General features: G+C 34.4%; 2 protein-coding genes across 2 annotated transcripts; both read left to right on the plus strand.

Annotated features, from left to right (window-relative positions):
* Nucleotides 1–333: 333 nt before the first annotated feature.
* On the plus strand, nt 334–1,404 carry LOC120184581 (uncharacterized protein K02A2.6-like). The gene is made up of 3 exons (XM_039189006.1): nt 334–632; nt 822–981; nt 1,093–1,404. Exons 1-3 carry the CDS (start codon nt 334–336, stop codon nt 1,402–1,404), a joined length of 771 nt encoding a protein of 256 aa, XP_039044937.1.
* A 6,689-nt stretch (nt 1,405–8,093) lies between these two features.
* LOC120184621 (RING-H2 finger protein ATL78-like) lies at nt 8,094–8,742 on the plus strand. The gene has a single exon (XM_039189035.1). It carries the CDS (start codon nt 8,094–8,096, stop codon nt 8,727–8,729), a length of 636 nt encoding a protein of 211 aa, XP_039044966.1. The 3' UTR covers nt 8,730–8,742.
* Nucleotides 8,743–19,934: the final 11,192 nt, after the last annotated feature.

The raw sequence follows: 19,934 nt of genomic DNA on the forward strand, positions 1-19,934 counted from the left end.
CAAAGAGCTAATCGATACGGGAAAGATTCGACCTTCGAAGGCACCGTATGGCGTACCGGTACTCTTCCAGAAGAAGCACGATGGGTCGTTACGCATGTGTGTCGACTACCGGGCACTTAACAAGGTAACAATTAAGAACCGCTACCTGATTCCTTTGATTACCGATTTATTTGACAGACTTGGAGGAGCCAAGGTGTCACGAAGATGGACTTGCAAAAAGGCTACTACCAAGTTTGAATTGCAGAAAGCGACGAGCCAAAGACCGCATGCATCACCTGATACGGATCGTATGAGTGGTTGATCATGTCCTTTGGTCTAACCAATGCACCGACGATGTTTTACATGCTTATGAACAAGCTCTTCCAACTGTACTTGGACCAGTTCATGGTGGTGTACTTGGACGATATCGTGGTATATAGTAACTGCATGGAGAAGTATATAGACCACTTGAGGATTGTGTTCAAGATACTTCGAGAGAACGAGTTGTACGTCAAGAAGGAAAAGTGCACTTTTGCCACTGAGGAATTACACTTCCTTGGACATGTAATCGGTCACGGGAAGCTATTAATGGACGGGAACAAAATCAAGGCCATAACCGAGTGGGAGCCGCCGACCAAGGTGAGTGAGATGAGGTCCTTCCTTGGTCTAGTAAATTATTATCGTCGGTTTATACAGGGTTATTTGGTGTGAGCATCACCATTAAAAGACCTACTCAAAAAGGGGAAGGCATGGGAGTGGTCCGAATAATGTCAGAAGGCCTTTGAGGACCTGAAGGCAGCAGTTAGCCAATAACCTGTATTGGCCTTACCCAACTTTACCAGGCCGTTCGAGGTGCATACCGATGCATCTGACTTCGCTATCGGGGGTGTACTAATGCAAGAGGGACATCCGATAGTATTTGAGAGCCGCAAGCTGAACGACACCGAGAGACGGTACACGGTGCAAGAGAATGAGATGATGGCCATCATCCATTGCTTGCGGGTGTGGAGACATTACTTACTCGGCGCACACTTCACCATCAAGGCCGACAATGTGGCGACAAGTTATTTTCAAACTTAGAAGAAGCTGTCACCAAAACAAGCCAGGTGGCAGGACTTCCTAGCCGAGTTCGACTACACGTTGGAATACAAGCCGGGCAAAGCCAACGTTGTATCCGATGCCTTAAGTCAAAAGGCGAAGCTCTCCGCAATCTCTCTAGCTAAGGGAACCGTGTTGGGGCGCATCAAGGAGGGCCTTGAGCAGGATCCAATGACAAGAGAATTAGTAAAGCTGGCTAACGATGGCAAAACCCAACGGTTCTGGGTAGAGGAAGGTCTACTCTACACCAAGGGACGGCGAATCTATGTCCCAAAGTGGAACAACTTAAGGCGAGATTTTATCAAAGAGTGTCACGACACCAAGTAGGTTGGTCATCCGTGTCAAAAATGCACTGTGGCATTGCTAGAGACAACATACTTTTGGCCCCATATGAAGGATAGCGTGGAGCTTTACGTGAAGACTTGTCTTGTGTGCCAACAAGATAAAGTGGAGAACCGACAACCGATGGGATTACTAGAACCTTTACCAGTTCCCCAAAGACCTTAGGATTCGATCACCTTGGATTTCATTAGTGCAATACCCAAGTTCGAGGGATACGGTTCGATCATGGTCGTCGTGGACCGATTTTCCAAGTATGGGAATTTCATACCATGCCCCAAGGATTGCACTGCGGAGGAGGTCGCACGAGCGTTCTTTAAGAACGTCGTGAAGCATTGGGGCTTACCAAGGAGCATCATCAGTGATCGAGACCCTCGATTTACCGGACGCCTATGGACGAAATTATTCAAGCTCCTTGGCGAGTTAAATTTCTCCACAAGCTTTCACCCTCAAACTGATGGGCAGATCGAACGGGTGAACGCTTTGTTGGAGTGTTATTTGCGGTACTTTGTGAGTGTCAACCAGCGAGATTGGGCAAAGTTTCTAGACGTCGCCCAATTCTCTTATAACCTGCAGCAGAGTGAAGCCCAGGCCGAAGTCCGTTCGAGCTTGCGACCGGACAACAACCGCTTATACCGCACACATTGACAATACCACCTGACGAAGGCAAAAGTCCCGGAGCCACCAAGATGGCTAAGTCATGGGAGGAGAACGCCGACATCGCCCGCACATGTTTAGAGAAAGCGAGGAAGAATATGAAGAAGTGGGCGGACGAGAAGAGGCGACATCGAGAGTTCTCCGTTAGAGACTTAGTCCTTGTGAAGCTTTTGCCACAACAGTTCAAAGCTCTCCGAAGCGTTCACAAAGGACTAATATGGAGATATAAGGGACTGTTCCAGGTACTTGCCAAGGTGGGTAAAGTGTCTTATCGCTTAGACTTGCCAAGTACACTTAAGATTCATCCGGTCTTCCATGTAAGTATGCTCAAGCCATATCATGCCGACAAGGAAGACCCAAGCCGAGGGTATTCACATCGAGCACCTCCCGTAGTAACCAAGTCTTACGACAAAGAGGTTGAAACGGTGCTCACAAGCAGGATGGTCCGCAAGAGAGGAGTCTCACCGCATACCGAATATTTAATCAAGTGGAAAAAACTACCAGAGTCTGAGGCAACATGGGAACTAGCTGAAGACTTGTGGCAGTTCGAAGAACATCTCAAAGCGTACGAGGCGACGAGGACGACGTCAAAATAGGTGGGGGAGGATGTCACGAACTTGGGCTTTTTCCCCACACTTTGGGCTATTTTGGCTATGTTGGGCCACATTTGGTCTTGGAGGTTGATAGAATAGTGTAGATTATTCTAGAACACTCAAGACTTGTACATATGTAGAGTATTCTAGAAGTATTCTAGAGACTTCCATGATAGGTAGGAAATTATGGAGAATTCTAGAGAATTCTAGAGAATCTCTCCCTACCATAGGATCAAGTCGATCTCCACCGTCCATTGAGGAGGTGGGATGCTATAAATAGGTGTAGAATCCTCATTTGTAAATCATCCAAGAGTTGTAAGCTTTCAAGCATATCAACAAGCTTTCTTTCAAAGTTATTTCCTTTCTTCTTTGTTTCCTTGCCAATCCTTTCCCACACTAGCACGAGTTTGAGTAAGGCTGACTTAGCTATCGCGAGGGGCGAAAAGGAGCTAAGGTCGCACGCACTAAAATAATGTTTGTAATAAAATAGAAATGCATCTCAAATAACTTATTTTTCATTTAATAAACATATACATTTTCAACTTAATAAACAATAAAAACAAAAATCTTACGCACTAAAATAATGTTTGTAATAAAATAGAAATGCATCTCAAATAACTCATTTTTCATTTAAATCATAAAATAGGCCGAATTCATTAAGTGGAGGCAATAAAGTAGCTGATACTCTCGCTAAATACGCCTGGTCACTCAACAACGGAGTATAAGAATTCTTTAGAACCCCGGAGATAGTTGCTAACGGAATACAACAAGAGAAAGTGTGATAGCCTAGGCTAAACCCCTTCGTAACTCAAATTAGAACATATACGTTTTCAAAGTGTATGTATTATCAATAATTATTATTTTTAAAACATATATTACATTCTAATAATTCATATTATTAACAAATTCGTAAAATAGAGTATTTGGATGGTGCTTAACAACGTTCTTGGTAATGTCCACATTATTTAATCAGTGCATTATACACATTTGATAGCGGGGAGTCTTTTGTGGCCGCAAATATTGAAACATTGGAGCACGCATGTTGTCTGTGAAACCTTAATATAAACTTCAGATTATGGTAAAGTAGTTTATTTTAAACATAGCATACTTGCATTTAATACACATTCTTGCATTCTGAAATATTTATATAATCATGTGAATATTTAAAAGAAAAATATATATTATTAGCGATATACTTTTATCATATACGTATATTTATATTTGATATTTAAACTCAATAAATTGATGAGGTTTTGGCTTAATAGTAATAAGAAATCCTAAATATGTTAGTTATAATCACATCATGTGTGAGTTCGGGTACTAAAAAGATAAAGACAACTCTTCTAATCTAATTTACTCTATACATAAACGTCAATATTTGAACCTTTGATCTTACTTAAAGAATCTAGTGTCTCATCTCACTAGACCAAATGATTATTGATCATACATAATACATATTAATGAAACATAAAATTTAATGGATAAATTATTAAAATATTAATCGTAAAAAAATATATAAAACTCAAATTTATCTAATAATTTTCAAACAATGGCCAATGGAAGGATTTCACAAGAGACAAATGGATTCCATCGTCCAAGAATTATTTTAAAAAACTAGCATTATTTATTGTATCTTTTAAAACTTGCCTTTTCTCTGCCCCTATTGAATCAAATTCGGCTTTCTTAATCAAAGAAGTTAATACATACACCTAGTATAAATTGACACGACTATAGTTTTTTTTAAAGAATGGTAACTGGATTTTATTAATAAAATAATAAAAAAATCAGAATTATAATACACTTAAGTATAAAAAGAAAATTAGACAATAGTCACAAAAATCTTATAAAAAAATAAAATATTAAACTCAAACATACGAAAAAAATGAAACATTCTATTGAAAATGATCATCTACATCAAAAGAATCCAATAATATTTTTAAAAATTTATTATCTATGTCGAATGTGACATTTTACGAAGTGACAAAAGAGTGATAAGCAAACCCGTAACTCTGTCTCTAGGCTAAGAAGCATTAAAAAAATTGTATGAGTATGCTTTGCATTCCCTTGTGACTATTGTAGCATGGTTAAGTTAATGTAGCATATGGCTTCGGTGGTAGCTAGGCTAAGTCTTGGGTTGGTGCTTTTGCTTTAGTTGTAGTATGCAGTAGGGCAGTAGAAGAGGAATAAACGCTACATAATTTTAATTATATCAACAAATAATCTTTTATAAAAATGTGAAATAACTATACATGACTAACAACAAACCAATAAAAAATGAAACGTTGTAAGAGTCTTTGTGCAAACACCAAAATGACCGTAAATGTATGTGAAAAATGTATCAAGAGTCATGAGGATCATACTACAAGAATAGAGAAAACACGTGCTACAAAAGAAAAAAAAATATGTCACAAGGATAATAATTCTTATTTAAAATTGAAAATAGAACCTCAAGAAAAAAGAGAAAAATAAAGGGTATAATATGAAAAAAAAAAGATAACTAGTAATTATGGACTATCGATACTTGCTAATTAAACAAAAATTAAAGGAAAAGAAGAAAACAATATAAAAATATTGAAAAAATAGGTTAAAAAAAGAGATAAAGTAGTCTTAGGTGAATTCGGAAGTATATAAAGTGCTTTAAATTAACATCCTTAGACCTAACAACAACTTGCAGGATAACTTTCCATTTAATATTCCGTCAACGTACCACCTTCGTACAACCAAAGGATTCACCCAACATACCCACAAGAATATCTCTATTGGATTCTGATTGATCCTACTTAATTAATTATCCCAATCTGTATTTTCAATAATTTTAAAACCATTCAACTCGCATATATTATAGGAGAAAAAAATAAAGTGATAAGAGGAAGAAGGATCTGACAGGAATATCTAATTTTGATGAAAAGTGAAAAAAACAGTACTTGTGGGGTCTTGATTGGTTCTTCTTCTGCAAAGTTAATAAAATACATGCATTACAATCATGCTCTGGAGATATTGTTGTTTCTCAATCTAAAAAAGATTTTCATTCCTGTAAAGCTTAAATTATGCTCGTCTTGTACAGGATTGCACCACTCTGACGGGGAAATCATTCATTTGGCTTTAAAATATAAATCCATGCTCTCATTTAATTTTTTATTCACAAGCGATCCACTCCATCCTCAGGTAACACTGCGTATACTAATCTGTATAAATTTCGATAATAAACCAAGCATCGGAGGTTGGTTCCATTTGCTAGAAGTGACATCTCCACAAGAAAAGAAAAATTAAAGATACAAATATTAATAATAAAACTTTTTTTGTATAGAATAATCATAAGTAAACATCATCAAATAATAAAAAATTAACATAAAAAGAAAAAAAAAATTAAATTTCAACATCACCACGTATCCGCTTAAAATTCACTTGTCTCCGCCGCTAGTTACTAGTTTATGTTTGCTCGAGGGTAGCCTTCCATTTGGGAACTGTGTTTCTAATTGGAGAGATGGAAATGTCCAACGGATTCAACAAACAGAACATATTTCTCCAGTTGGGGAAATGAAAATGCCCAACGGATTCAATCAACATATGACTACAGAATTATCTCATCGTACCTTTGCGTATACAATATATAAAATCCAGTGAGAAAATTTGTAATTTACCCATATATGAATAATTAGAGCGGACTTTACGGTAGTACCCACTTTCTATATGGGTAATCGAGTATCTTTAATTTTTTTTCAATTTTATCTCTCATTTTTAAAATCTAATTCTTCAATTTATTAAATATTATTTAACTCTTAATCTTCTCTAATCTTAATCTAACAATAAAATAATATACGATTCTTTAAATTTTTTATTTATTGTTCACAAATGATACGATGAGCATGGAACATCTCCTTTCAGAAAATCATCAGTTGTGTACCTCAAAAGACGAAATAATCAAAAGTGGAACCCTCGTTATTTTAAAAAAATCTCCAAAAATATTTTTAGTCTCATTTCAATACATTTTGAGAAATGAAGACGACTTGAAACGAATGAAACAAAACAGGCTTTCGCTCATCTCCCTCATCTTCTAGACTTTGGTGTTTTATATTTGTTGATTGGACAAATGAGTTGCGACGAGTATAGGCGGCTCACCCCTATTATTTGGGCGGAAAAAAACAACGATAAAAGAACGACCGTTAATCATTGTTAATATTTCTTGTCTCCATGATGACATAATAGAGAAGTAAGTGAAGGTGGGGTGGTTCCATCCAAGTGGCCTCTTCAATTTCAGTTGAGATATTTTATAGTGATTCTGAGTTTTGGTGTCAAATGTAGAGATATGATGGCTACTCATAAACCGACAGGCTAGATGATTACGATCAGTGACGGTGAATTTAGTTATGGTATATTACGTGGGTCTGTAAGAAGTCTTATTGTGACTTCTCGAAGGATGTTAAACATTTAAAATTCTTCCATCAAAGACGATTTTTTCACGTCTTTCGGAGTCCTCGAAATTTCTTCTCTAAAGGTGCTCTTTCAAAAAAAAATTATTTCCTTGTAGCTTTGAGATATAGAACGGATGTAACGTACAAAGATACTTGGCAGAGGTACAACTCTCATAGCATTGTATAAACTATCACCAACCATACTCATCTAGATTATGTACCAACAAAGTCTTTATCTCTTTTTTCTTGTTGGTATTTCAGTTGAACACAATCAAATTACCTTTTCCAAATCTGTGTTTTTCCCCCAACTATAATCCACATATAGTAAAAAATTATTATATGTAAACATCTAAGGTGAAAAGCAGTGATTCTTATTTAAAATATAGAAATTACATTTCATCCTCCTATAAATTATTAATTTAATGTAGTTTTTCCAACATTTTCTTTTTATCTATAATATTTTATTTATTTTTCTCAACATCTAACTCATCATTTCTAGATTCATCCCTATATATAAAAGGTTATTGCTCTCTGTCACTAAATTGTATGCGTCACTGAATTCCGTGACTATCTACTGACAAATAATACATGTGCTTTATGCGGAATAGAATTCAAAGATTTGAGTCGAGTCTGACTCAAAACAAGTGTTGAATACACTACAACAAAAATTATTATTATTATTAAAATTAAATTTTCTTTTAAGATCTCTATCCTGACAAAGCTTAAAATTAATGGCCACTGCACTGCTGATGATGTATAGGGAAGCTTCATGCCTCCATCCTGTCTCTTGCAAAAATGCTGAAAATGGGTCCAGCAGATAGGGTCGATAAAGCCAAACTGCCACGTGGCCACCACCTTTACATCACAATAGGTGGGACGATTGATGGATCCAATCTGATGAGAAATTCCAGTTAACTTAGAAACTCAGTGGAGTAGTAACTATGTGTGTATATATTTCTTATAAGATGATCATAAGCCTCAAAATGCAAACTCAAATCCCTAACTTTTCCGAGATATGTCCATTTTCATATCCACTCAACTTGTTCAATTCCACTACTCTAGAAGGTTGCTGCTGTCACAACCAAACCCTGAAAACCACCACAATTCTTCAGACACTTACACCACTGCTGCTAACAACAGCGTCGATGGAAACATTGTTATCGTGGTTCTGTCGGTCCTCTTCTGTGCCTTTATCTGCTCACTTGGACTCAGTTCCATGATTAGGTGCGCGTTGAGGTGCTGGAGTTTACGTGCCTCGGAACCCGGAGGCAGTAATACCTCAGCTAGGTTAGCAAACAAAGGGGTCAAGCGAAAAGCATTGAAGACATTTCCGACCGTAAACTATTCGACCGAGTTGAAGCTGCCGGGGTTGGACTCCGAGTGTGTCATTTGTCTTTCGGATTTCACTCCTGGTGAGCGCTTGCGGCTTCTGCCCAAGTGCAACCATGGTTTCCATGTTCGATGCATCGATAAGTGGCTGAGCTCCCATTCATCTTGTCCTAAATGCAGGCAGTGCCTCATCGAGACATGCGAAAAGATTGTTGGGTGTAGCCAAGCAAGTGCGAGCTCGTCGGATCCAACTCCGCAGCGAGAAACTATTGTGACCATACAACCGTTAAATCGTCAAGGTTTCATACATAGCTATAGGTAAATTAGCTTAGTCTCTTTTTTTCCCCTTTTTCGGTGAATTGTATCATATGCGATCAAAATGTGATCAAATTTAAACATGGTATCAAAATTAGCTACTTTCCTCGTCAGATTTTGTTGTCATTTGTTGATGCATATTAAACAAAAAGCAAAAGAGCAAGGCAACTTAGGGTAAGAATATGGTTTAAAAATAGTAATAAAGCGACGCACTGAACAAACAAAAGACGAAGCAAATCAAAAGGTTGTGGTAGCTGACTGTGTGGAATCAGCTTTGTCAACTAAGTTCAAGAATCAGAACTAAATATTAACGGATAGAAATATTAGAATATTTTAAGAAAAAATATAAAGACTTATTATGTATATAAACTCAAAATTCAGTACGAATTAAGCGACTTTAGTAATTAAGGGATTATTTGTCAAGGTTCACGAACACAACTCAATGAGTAAAGAAAGGAGATAAGAGAGAATAGGCTATCTAAACCTTATTAATGAGAAAGATACTTCTGCTGTTACAACTAAGCTTACTTATAGCTTTATGAACACATATAACCAACTATAACATAAGCCTAACAACTTCATAAAAGAAACTCAACAACCTAATGCTAACTAACTCATAACCTAATAGAAACCTATTACATTCACCCATCTTCTGTATTTCCATCAACCTCAACATTCCCAATGCTTTCCTGACTTCTAAACAGCAGATTGATTGAATATCAACATTCCCTATGCTCTCCAACCTTCTAAATAACATATTAAGGATCAACATTCCCTATGCTCTCCAACCTTCTAAACAACTGAGTAACTAAGAGTCTTTGACGATGTTTTACAAACATAGGTGCTGAGAGTGGCTTTGTCAACACATCAACAACTTGTTCATAGGCTGGAACTTCATGCACCTGCAGTTTTCCAGCATCCACCATTTCACGAACAAAAAAATAAATCGAGCTCAACATGCTTGAATTTTAAATGAAGCACAGGATTAGCACAAACAGCTACAACACTCCTATTGTCACACCACAAGGTTGCTCGACCATGCACAGCAACATGCAGCTCCTTAAGCAAGGCCATAATCCACACCAAATCAGCAGCAGTAGAAGCAACGCTCCTATATTCAGCCTCAATAATAGAACGTGCAACGACTTGCTGCTTACGAGAGCTCCATGCAATAAGATTCCCTCCAAAATAGATACAAAACCCCGAAGTGGATCATTTATCATCAACATCAGAGGCCTACGTGGCATCAGCAAAACCAGTTAACGATAGTCTTGATGATGAAGTAAACCGTAACCCATAGTCAACAGAGCCTTGAAGATAACGCAAGATCCTCTTGACTGTCTGAAAGTGTATATCACATGGTGTCTGCATAAATTGACAGACCCTATTTACTGAGTAAGCAATATTAGGACGAGTTACTACCACATATTGAAGAGCACCCACTATACTGCGATACTCAGCACCATTTTTAATGAGCTCACCGCCATTTGCTGAAAGCCTGCTTGTAGAAACCATAGGAGTAGGGAGCTCTCTTGCATCACCGAAGCCATATCTCCCTAATAATTCACGAATGTATTTATTTTGGCTTAAGACTAATCCATCAGTATCATAGCACACTTCAATGCCTAAAAAAAATAAGGGAACCAAGATCTTTCAAGGAGAATTGTTTGTTCAAATCATTGATCACCCTTTTAACTTCATTTGCATTAATCCATGTTAAGATTATGTCATCAACATAAACTAGAATATACACTATGCTATCAGCAATCTTTCGAACAAACAATGACGAATCCGATCGTACCAAAACAAATCCCACCAAAATCAAATACATTCGAAGACTGTCAAACCAGACTCGAGGAGCTTGTTTCAGGCCATAGATAGCTTTATTAAGTTTGCACACCAACCCTTCATTTCCTTGTTCATACCCAGACGGCTGCTTCATGTAAACTTCTTCAGTCAGCACCCCATTCAGAAATGCATTGTTGATGTCAACTTAGCGAAGCTGCCATCATTGGATGAGGCAAGAGAGATAATTACATGAACAATGGTTGGCTTAACCACTGGACTAAACACTTCATGAAAATCAACTTTAGCATGCTGAAGGAACTCTTTGGCTACGAGACGAGCCTTGTAACGAGACACAGTCCCATCTGGTTTTCTTTTCACCTTGAAGATCCACTTGTAGTGAACTGCTTGTCGTCCCTTTGGAAGAGACATTCTTCATCAAAGCTTCATATTCTTCTTGCACAGCTTTAGCCTAGTGAGGACTATGCATGGCCTCCTTAATGGAATAGGGTTCCTTGTCTAGACAGGCAACCTGAAGTGCCTTCGGTTTTCAAATCCCATTTTTTCCTCTCGTAAGCATGGGATGAAAATTTTAAGGAGTAGGTTGAAGATCACCTAAAATAGGTATACTGTCCTCTGAAGCAGGTACTGGCCTTAAAACAGGCTCAACAACTGAGGGTACATGCTCATGTACATCAGATAAATGTTCCACATGTTCTGAATACAGAAGCTGTATGAAGGATTGTACTAGGTGGTTCCACATATTCTGGAATCACAGAAGGTGCAGGAGAACTAACATCATTACAAGGAACTACTTCTTCATTATTCGATGTAACAACTACTTCCTCACTATGGCTAACATCACGAGTAGAGCCATTAGCAATATGAGGAACAACAACTGGCATCACACCAGTGGTTACATCAAACTTACCTCAAGTACACAAGCAATCAACACACCTCGTTTTCTTATAAGGAAACTCCTCATCGTCAAAAACAACATGCCGAGAGAGAATGACCTTGCCTGAATCATCCAAGCACCTGTATCCTTTATAAGAGAAACTATAACAAAAAATACACATTTTTTAGAACGAACTTGCAGTTTATGCTGATTAAAGGTACGTAAACAATGAAAACAAGCACTGCCAAATACACAAATAAGAGAGTAATCTGGAGATTGTTTATAAAGAACTTCAAATGGAGATCGACCACTCAGAACACTCTTAGGAAGTCTGTTTATCAGATATATAGTTGACACAAAAGTATAGCTCTAGAACTTTAATGGCAACGAGGGTTGAGACAACATAGCAAGGCTCATTTCAACAACATGCCTATGCTTCCTCTCATCTTTACCATTCTGTTCAGAAGTGTCAGGGCAGGATATACGATGCAAAACCCTATTCGTTCTAAACCAAGACCTGAAAGCCTAATATCGACTAAAAACATCGATGAATGAAACATAGTAAGCAAGGCCATCTGAAGAAACAACTGGTGCATGTCCCCAAACATCATACATAATCAATTAAAAAGGCTCATTGTATTCAGTCAAAGACTTACAAAAAGACAATTTGTGTGCTTTTCATTGCATGCAAGCAGTACAAACATGAGTGAATTTAGATTTATTTGAAGGGATATTACAAGACTTCATAACAGAAAGAACCACATCCAAAGAAAGATGACCTAGCCTTATATGCCACAGTTTCAACGCATCCTGCAAACTAGAAACATTGTGGACTAGAAATCATGCCTCATGCTTGTCACAAGAATGCTGACCATCATATGGCAATAGCTGATATAGCCCTCGAAGAAGAAACGTCCTGGTCTGAGTATCCTTTACAAAATACTCAGAAGCATGAAACTCAAGAAAAATGTTATTATCGCGCGTGAACTGTGAGATAAATAATAGTTTCTTCTTAATATTAGGGACATGCACCATGTTTTGTAAAACTAAGGGTTTCTGACTCGTAGGTAAGAAACCTCAACCAATATGATCGATTTTGACCCCCTTACTGTTTCCCATGTGTAAGGTATTCACACAAGTATAAACAGTACCTGAGTCAAAGACTGATAGATCATTTGAGACATGATGCGTAGCACCTTTATCGGGATACCAAGTAGCTTCTGGAGGTATTGAGGAGCGAGTTAAACTAGGAGCAACAGAAGAGTTGAACATTGTAGGAGCCATGGAAATAAAAGGTGGTTGCCCATAAAGTACAGGAAATTGATAGTATCATGGGACATGAGGCATACTAGTCATTCCTGGTATACCAGGACCAGCCAAGTTAACACTGGTGAGTATGAATAAGGAACAAATGGATGAGGAATGAGCAAGAAAGGCTGAATCGTATGTGCGAACACTTACCCTCCAGATTGTTGTTTGATTGGATTTATTTGAGCAAACTGTTTCTGGACATCACCAGTTTGCTCCTCACCTCCAGTTACACCAGTAAAGTCACGATCAAAGCAGTGATAGTACTTTTGCACCACATGGCCAAACTTACAACACAACTGGCATTGAGGTCTGTTTGAACTCCGTCCTCGGACTCGACCACGATAACCACCACCTTACTGATCCCGATTTTGACCTGAACGCAGTTGTGATGCATTACTCTCTTTAGTATCCACTTCAACGTTATTTACCTCCTTAGGTAAACATGTCAAGTTAGCCGCAACCCCTTCATTCAATAACACTTTCTATCGAGCCTCACAATCCATTAACAAGTCAGTCAGAATTTCTAAAGATAGACTCTCACGAGACGCAATAGAAATGATCGACTCAAACTCCATCGAGAGACCAGCAAGAACAACACTTACATGTTCTTGCTCAGTAACAACACTACCATATGCATTAAGTAAATCACATATAGACTTAATCTTTGCAAGATACTCACTAATAGTCAACCTAGACTTTCTTTGAGTATTCAAACTATGCCTAAGGGCTGAGATCTTGGTAGTAGATCGAGCACTAAACAACCGAGAAACACCAGACCATATAGAGAAGGTTATTGTAAGGCCAATAAGATGAGGAAGAACTTCAGTCCCAATCGTGGTGAGCAACCAAGAGACTATCAATTTATCTTACTGCTTATGAATCAAGAAAGCTGGATTAACCTCAGTCTGACCAAACACACTTGCAACATACTCATCTGGTAAAACTGCATCACAGGAAAGAAAACTTGTTAATCCATAGCCATCGACTATCAACACAACTTGATGTTTCCAAAGAAGATAGCTGCTCTCGGTAAGCTTGACAGTATCATGCTGAGGAATATGTTAAATCCCATTAATCCCTAACAGAACTGTCATCGAGCTCACGGGAGAGGTATTCGATGAAACATTTTCAGAGCCGCGAATCGGATCTGCAGTTAGATCAACCATGACGAACAAGATGAAGCAAGAAACATTTTAACAGCGGAAGAAACAACCACCAGGATTGGCGAATGATACCATGTCAAGGTTCACAAACACAACTCAATGAGTAAAGAAATGAGATAAGAGAAAATAGGCTCTCTAAACCTTATTAATGAGAAAGATACTTCTGCTGTTACAACTAAGCTTACTTATAGCTTTATGAACATATATAACCAACTCTAACAGAAGTTTAACAGCTTCATAACAGAAGCTAAACAACCTAATGCTAACTAACTCATAACCTAATATAAACCTATTACATTATTATTATCCTTGAGGTCTCGAGTTCGAGCATTGCGTATATAGGGGTATGATTGTTCATTATTAAATAGTTGAGAGTCTTTGTACATATATTACCTTGTATTCACCCTAGATTTATTTTTAAAAAAACTCAAAATTCACAAGATAACACCTAATTTGTCTAATAATTAAACTTACAATGACCTAAAATGTTATAAGATCAAAAAGTTTGAAAACACATGATTATCCTTCTTTAGTTTGGTCCTTACTTAATTAAATATTTAATAAATTCTTATATTTTATAATTTAAATATTTATTTTTTCATGAACCAAAATACTATTAAACCAAAATTATATTAAATATACAAATTTTAACAGGGGCTGGGACCCTTTTGGGCCCTCAATAAGCTCCGCCCATAATTTTTGGCTATAAATAGATGGCTATAAATTTTTACATAAACAAAAATACTATTAGACTAAAATTATATTAAAGATACAAATTTTAACAGGGACCGATGCCCTTTTAAGGTCTCATTATGCTCCACCCATGATTTTTTGCTATAAATAGATGACTATAAATAAAAGGTATCCAAGTACTTTGTACATTTTCTAAAATTCAACCAGGTATTCCAATATTTTTCACTATTTTTATACTTAATATGACTCTCAAATTTAGAAAACAAACCTAATGTAATCCTTTAACAAATAATTTTCGTCGTTGATCGTTATGGTGTTGATGTGACACTTCACAATGTTGATGTGATATTTTATTGTGTTGACGTGATAGTCCACGATGACTGACGACGAGGCAGAATATGTATTAGATGGCCTAAATTGATTTTTCTTTTAACGAATTAGAGGGACAACTTGAATTTTTCAAAAGTTTATAGGCTTATTTAATTGTTTAGAAAAAATTATTTAAAATTTAAAATATACAAATATACAAAAAATACTAAAAATAAAAAAAATTAAATTATACATATATATATATATTAACTAGAGTGATTGAAAATGTTATTTTTAAATGATTCATTGAATTTAAAGGTGAATTCTAATGTAAGTTTTATTTTATTTAATAGTATAATTATATTGTTACATTCAATTTTAATGTGAGTTTTATTTTACTTTTATTTTGTAGAGAAAAATTTTCTATTCCTTAAATAAATAAGAAAAATAAATATTAGAGGTGATAAAAAAAACCTCAAACATGTGAAACTCATATATACCTTAACTTTATAATTTCATGATAATTTATACATAAATTTTAATTTTTAATTTTAATTTTTATAAGACTTTATAATATTCATTTGATTTAATTTTATTTAAAAAACTTAGAAATAAATAATGTCAGGTTTATTTAAAATAAAATTTGTATAGGGTAAACGAATTCAGTTTTATAAAAATAAAATTAGGTTAAATTTGAAGTACAAATAATAATATATATTTTTAATATTTTATTTTTTATTTTTTATATTTGTGATATTTAATTCTTTAAACATTTTTATATTATAAATTTAATTTTTTTTTGTTTTCCTAAATAAATTAAACGAGTCATTGAACTTAAAAAAAATTCAATTTGATCCCAAACTCAACAAAATAAAATTAATTTAGATCAGCTATCATGTTATCAACCATCGTGAACTGCCACGTCAGTACAGTAAACTATCACATCAGTACCGTAAAGTGTCATGTCAATACCATAACGATAAACGACGAAAATTATTGGTCAAATGATCATATTAAGTTTATTTTCTAAGTTTGATAGATCACATTAATTTTTTTTAAGTGCAAGACCTAAGGCACCTTTCTCCCTTAATAAAATGTATTTATAATACCCATTCGCTAGACTGATTTATCTACGCCATCTGGTATAAATACAAAAGGCCCGTGAGTGAGCAAAACTCAATTTGATTTAAAAAAGTGATTTTTTTATTTGAAGAAATTTCAAATTTAAATCGAGTTATAAAATACAAATAGAATAATTTAAATAGTAACTTGAATAACTCAAAATTTTTAATAATTAGTGGATTAATTTTTAAATTTGAGTCAAATCCCTCGATTATATATATATATCACATATGAAAAAAAATTAAAGAAATAAAGAAATAATTATTATATAATTATAAAAATCATTAAAAATTAAAATTAAATAATATTATAATATTATAAATATTTATAATTAAATTAAAATTAAAATATATGTGCCTTCTTTTCTTCTACTTAGCTAGTCAGCCCACAATTGATTAACCATGAACCGTATTTAAAAGTGTGCATGGGCAGGTCCATTATGAATTGGGGGTAATAAACATAATAGCATCATCTTTCTATACTATTATTAAAATAATGACCAAGTTGATATTATTGATCAATCATAAATTATTCAGTTTATAAATTATTATTATTTTATTAAATTATATAATAATTAATATCATTATAATTACATTTTTCTTTTCCGTGTACCTGCAATGTTTCCCTGGACTACGAGCAGGAAGTGCCGAAGTGGAGACTAGAGAATATCAAGAGCAGCTCCTGTTGAGAATAACTATGAGTTGTCTGACGGACAAGTCATTACTATTCGAGCCAAGCGATTCTGTTGTCCTGAAGTCCTCTTCTCATCGGGGGGAAGTTCTACACGCTTTAATGTAAGGTTAAAATAATGTAATATCAATTTTGTTATTATTTAAATAATAAAATTGATAAAAATTTACCGGTAATATTATTATTTTTACTTAAAATATTATTTTTTAATATTTTAGGTTTTTTTTAGCACCTAATAATATTTCTGGTTATTTTTTTCGAAAATCTGATTAAAACGTCCAATAATAATAAAATCGGTCATTTTTTAGCGCCTAATAATATTTTCGGTCATTTTTTTTACCGATTTTGCTATTTAAACAATAACAAAATTAGTAACACATTTTTTTAGTCGTATATTAAGGCTGCTGCATATGAGCATTCACCTCTTATCGGGATGGAAGCTGTTGGCATCCATGAAACTACCCACAATTCTATAATCAAGTATTTTTAAAAAATAAAACCTATAAATTTTGGATTAATCGAAATGTATTATGTTTTTTAATTATATTTTAATATAAAATTTATATATCTCGATTAATCCTGTAAAAATATTGCGTATAAGTAATTTTTTTATATAACCACCGACTTCTGATTTATTATTCAACTAATCATGATCAAGTATTGCAGAAGCAAGAACAATCCTCCCAACCCAATTTGCTCCATTCGCAAACGCTAATATTTATTATTTTTGGTAAGACATTTCACAACTAATATTATTCTTATTAAAACTTGTCCCAACGTTTCTTTTCTTTTAAAATTCCTTCTCGCAAATCTTTATCAATACTTTTATTATTTTCTAATTTTATTTTTGTTTCGTTCCATGTATTCATATTAGTCATATAATCGATATTATTCTCATGTTGTTTGAGTCTCTCACTCAATTGCTTCCTATCATTCATTTCATCGTTTGTTAAAAGACTTTTGTTATTTTGAGAAGTGAACAATTTACAACAAGAACGAATATACTTTATTCGCATGTCTAGAGTAAACCAACCATTTTATATCAAGATTTTCTCCCTTACTCAACTTTCTAGAAAAATAGAAACATGAAGATGTGTAGAAAAATTATCCTAAGCAAATATGAGATTCAATTCATTAATGGAACCTTTTTCAATCAAAATATCTTTGGGTTTAACATTAATAACACCCCAATTTATATGATCATATATATCAAAAGAAGGGATTATGTGCTCGTCAATGCTAACATGAATATTTTACCAATCAAGTACATTATTCGAATTAGTACCATCGTCATGGAGGGAATCATCATCATTCAAATTTTCATTAAAATGTTTAAAATTATCTCCATCTACATCCGACCTATCATCATTTAAAGACTCTTCTACTCGTTTGAGGGAAAAATCATCTAAAGCTCTCTTTTGCATGGTTTTCAGAACCGGACCGGTTAGCGAACCGGTCATGCTACCGGTTCACTGGTTCAACCGGTCGAACCGGTCCGACCGGTCGAAAGAACCGGACGACGTCATAATTATTTAAAAAATTAAATAAAAATACCAAAAATATTTAATAAAAAATATTTTTTTATATCACAAGTCATATTCAAAGCAAGTCATAACATATATAAGTTAAAAACCATAAAATCAAGTGAAACAAAATGATTCAAATTAACTACAACATAATATTTAAGATAAAACATATTAAATAATAAATATAATTATATAACTATAATTAAAAAATAAATTTGGGGCTAAAAAAATCATAACAAAATGATATTGTTTGGTTTAATTTTTTTTTAAAACAATCTCACATGGCTAAGAAACATAGAAGAGCATCCCAAAAGTCTAAAGAGTAAAAAGATGAGAACAAAACAATCTCACATGGCTAAGAAATATAGAAGAGCATCCCAACTAACTTCTATAAATAATATAGCTAATCTGGCATTCAAAATCATGAAGCCTTTTGGTGAGCATTGAGTGAACTATTCTTTCACTTCAATCAAGCTCGAATTTTAGGCTTCAATCAAACTTCTAATTTTTTTTTGAGTTTAAGCCTTTTCGAGTTCAAGTTTCAATATTATATTTCGAGTTCGAGTTGAACTTGATAATTTTTAGCTCGTGAGTTTGAGTTCAGTTGAGCTTACTTTTAAAGTTTTCAAGTTCGAGTCGAGCTCAGCAATACTCGAGTTCGACTTGGCTCGTTTAACAAACGACGTTGTTTGATTTAATTTTAAAAAAAACAAAATTGGCGGTTTTTCCGGTTTTCAGCCGGTCTGGTTTGAACGGTCCAGCGGTTCCGGCCGGTTCATTAGTAGCGGTTCAACCGATGTAGATTGAATCGGACTAGACAGCGGTTTCCGGTTGAACCGGCCAGTCCGGTCCGATTTTCAAAATACTGCTCTTTTGTGGTTCTACTAATTCTTGTGTTCGTTTTTTTTCTACTGTCGAAAACATGTTTTCACGACAACATTATACTATGAAAATATGAAGAAAAAAAATATAGAATGATAGCACCTAGTCTTCGTCGTTTAAATTTTACTACAGTTTTAAACAAATTAATCAACGGTGTAATACACCCTTACCTACATTATCATAATTAACAAAAAAAAAATACAATTGACAATCACAAAGTATAAACATAACAAAAGATTCAAAATATAAATAAATCAAATCAAATCACAATCATAATCATAATCATAAATTAATAAAATATATTTACCTTAGTTTGGGTGACCTTCAACTTTTGCATCTTAATTGATAACCTCATTCAAATCCTAATGTAAGAAGATATCAAAAGAGAAATGCCACCTTAAAAAAAAATAAACAAAATAATAGTTTTTTTAAAACATTCTGGTCATTATATAAACAACGTGGACACAAACGCCAAAAGAAAAAATAACCGTTGAACATAATTATGATCTATTAGTTACATCAAAAGGAGCATAAGAGAAGTAAGAGAATAATTACTAATAACGGCTCTCTTAAAAAATTGAATTAATATTCACTTTTAGAAATTTTACTTTTGGGTTTCGTATATAGTTGTAATTCTTGTTCTCTATTATCCTAAGTTGATTGATTAAATTAAATGCGCTTTAAAAAATTATAATAACATCAAAATGTTATTTCATAAAATTTTGTACTTAAACAGTTAAAATTATTATTATTTTTAAAAAAATTTAATAGATTAAAAATATTATTTTATAGCCACTCTAAATTATTTAAAAAAAATCATTTATTTACGTTAA

This window comes from Hibiscus syriacus, unplaced genomic scaffold (assembly GCF_006381635.1).
Source record: "Hibiscus syriacus cultivar Baekdansim isolate YM2019G1 unplaced genomic scaffold, ASM638163v2 tig00112925_pilon, whole genome shotgun sequence".
NCBI classification, from domain to species: Eukaryota; Viridiplantae; Streptophyta; class Magnoliopsida; order Malvales; family Malvaceae; genus Hibiscus; species Hibiscus syriacus.

Bases quoted from the DNA above. Each gene is read 5' to 3' on its own strand.
- LOC120184581 (XM_039189006.1), top strand. From the start codon at position 334: ATGTTTTACATGCTTATGAACAAGCTCTTCCAACTGTACTTGGACCAG. The intron at 633-821 runs GTCCTTCCTTGG...CAACTTTACCAG, and splicing joins ACCAAGGTGAGTGAGATGAG to GCCGTTCGAGGTGCATACCG. The intron at 982-1,092 runs GTGTGGAGACAT...GCCAGGTGGCAG, and splicing joins CCATCATCCATTGCTTGCGG to GACTTCCTAGCCGAGTTCGA.
- LOC120184621 (XM_039189035.1), top strand. From the start codon at position 8,094: ATGTCCATTTTCATATCCACTCAACTTGTTCAATTCCACTACTCTAGA.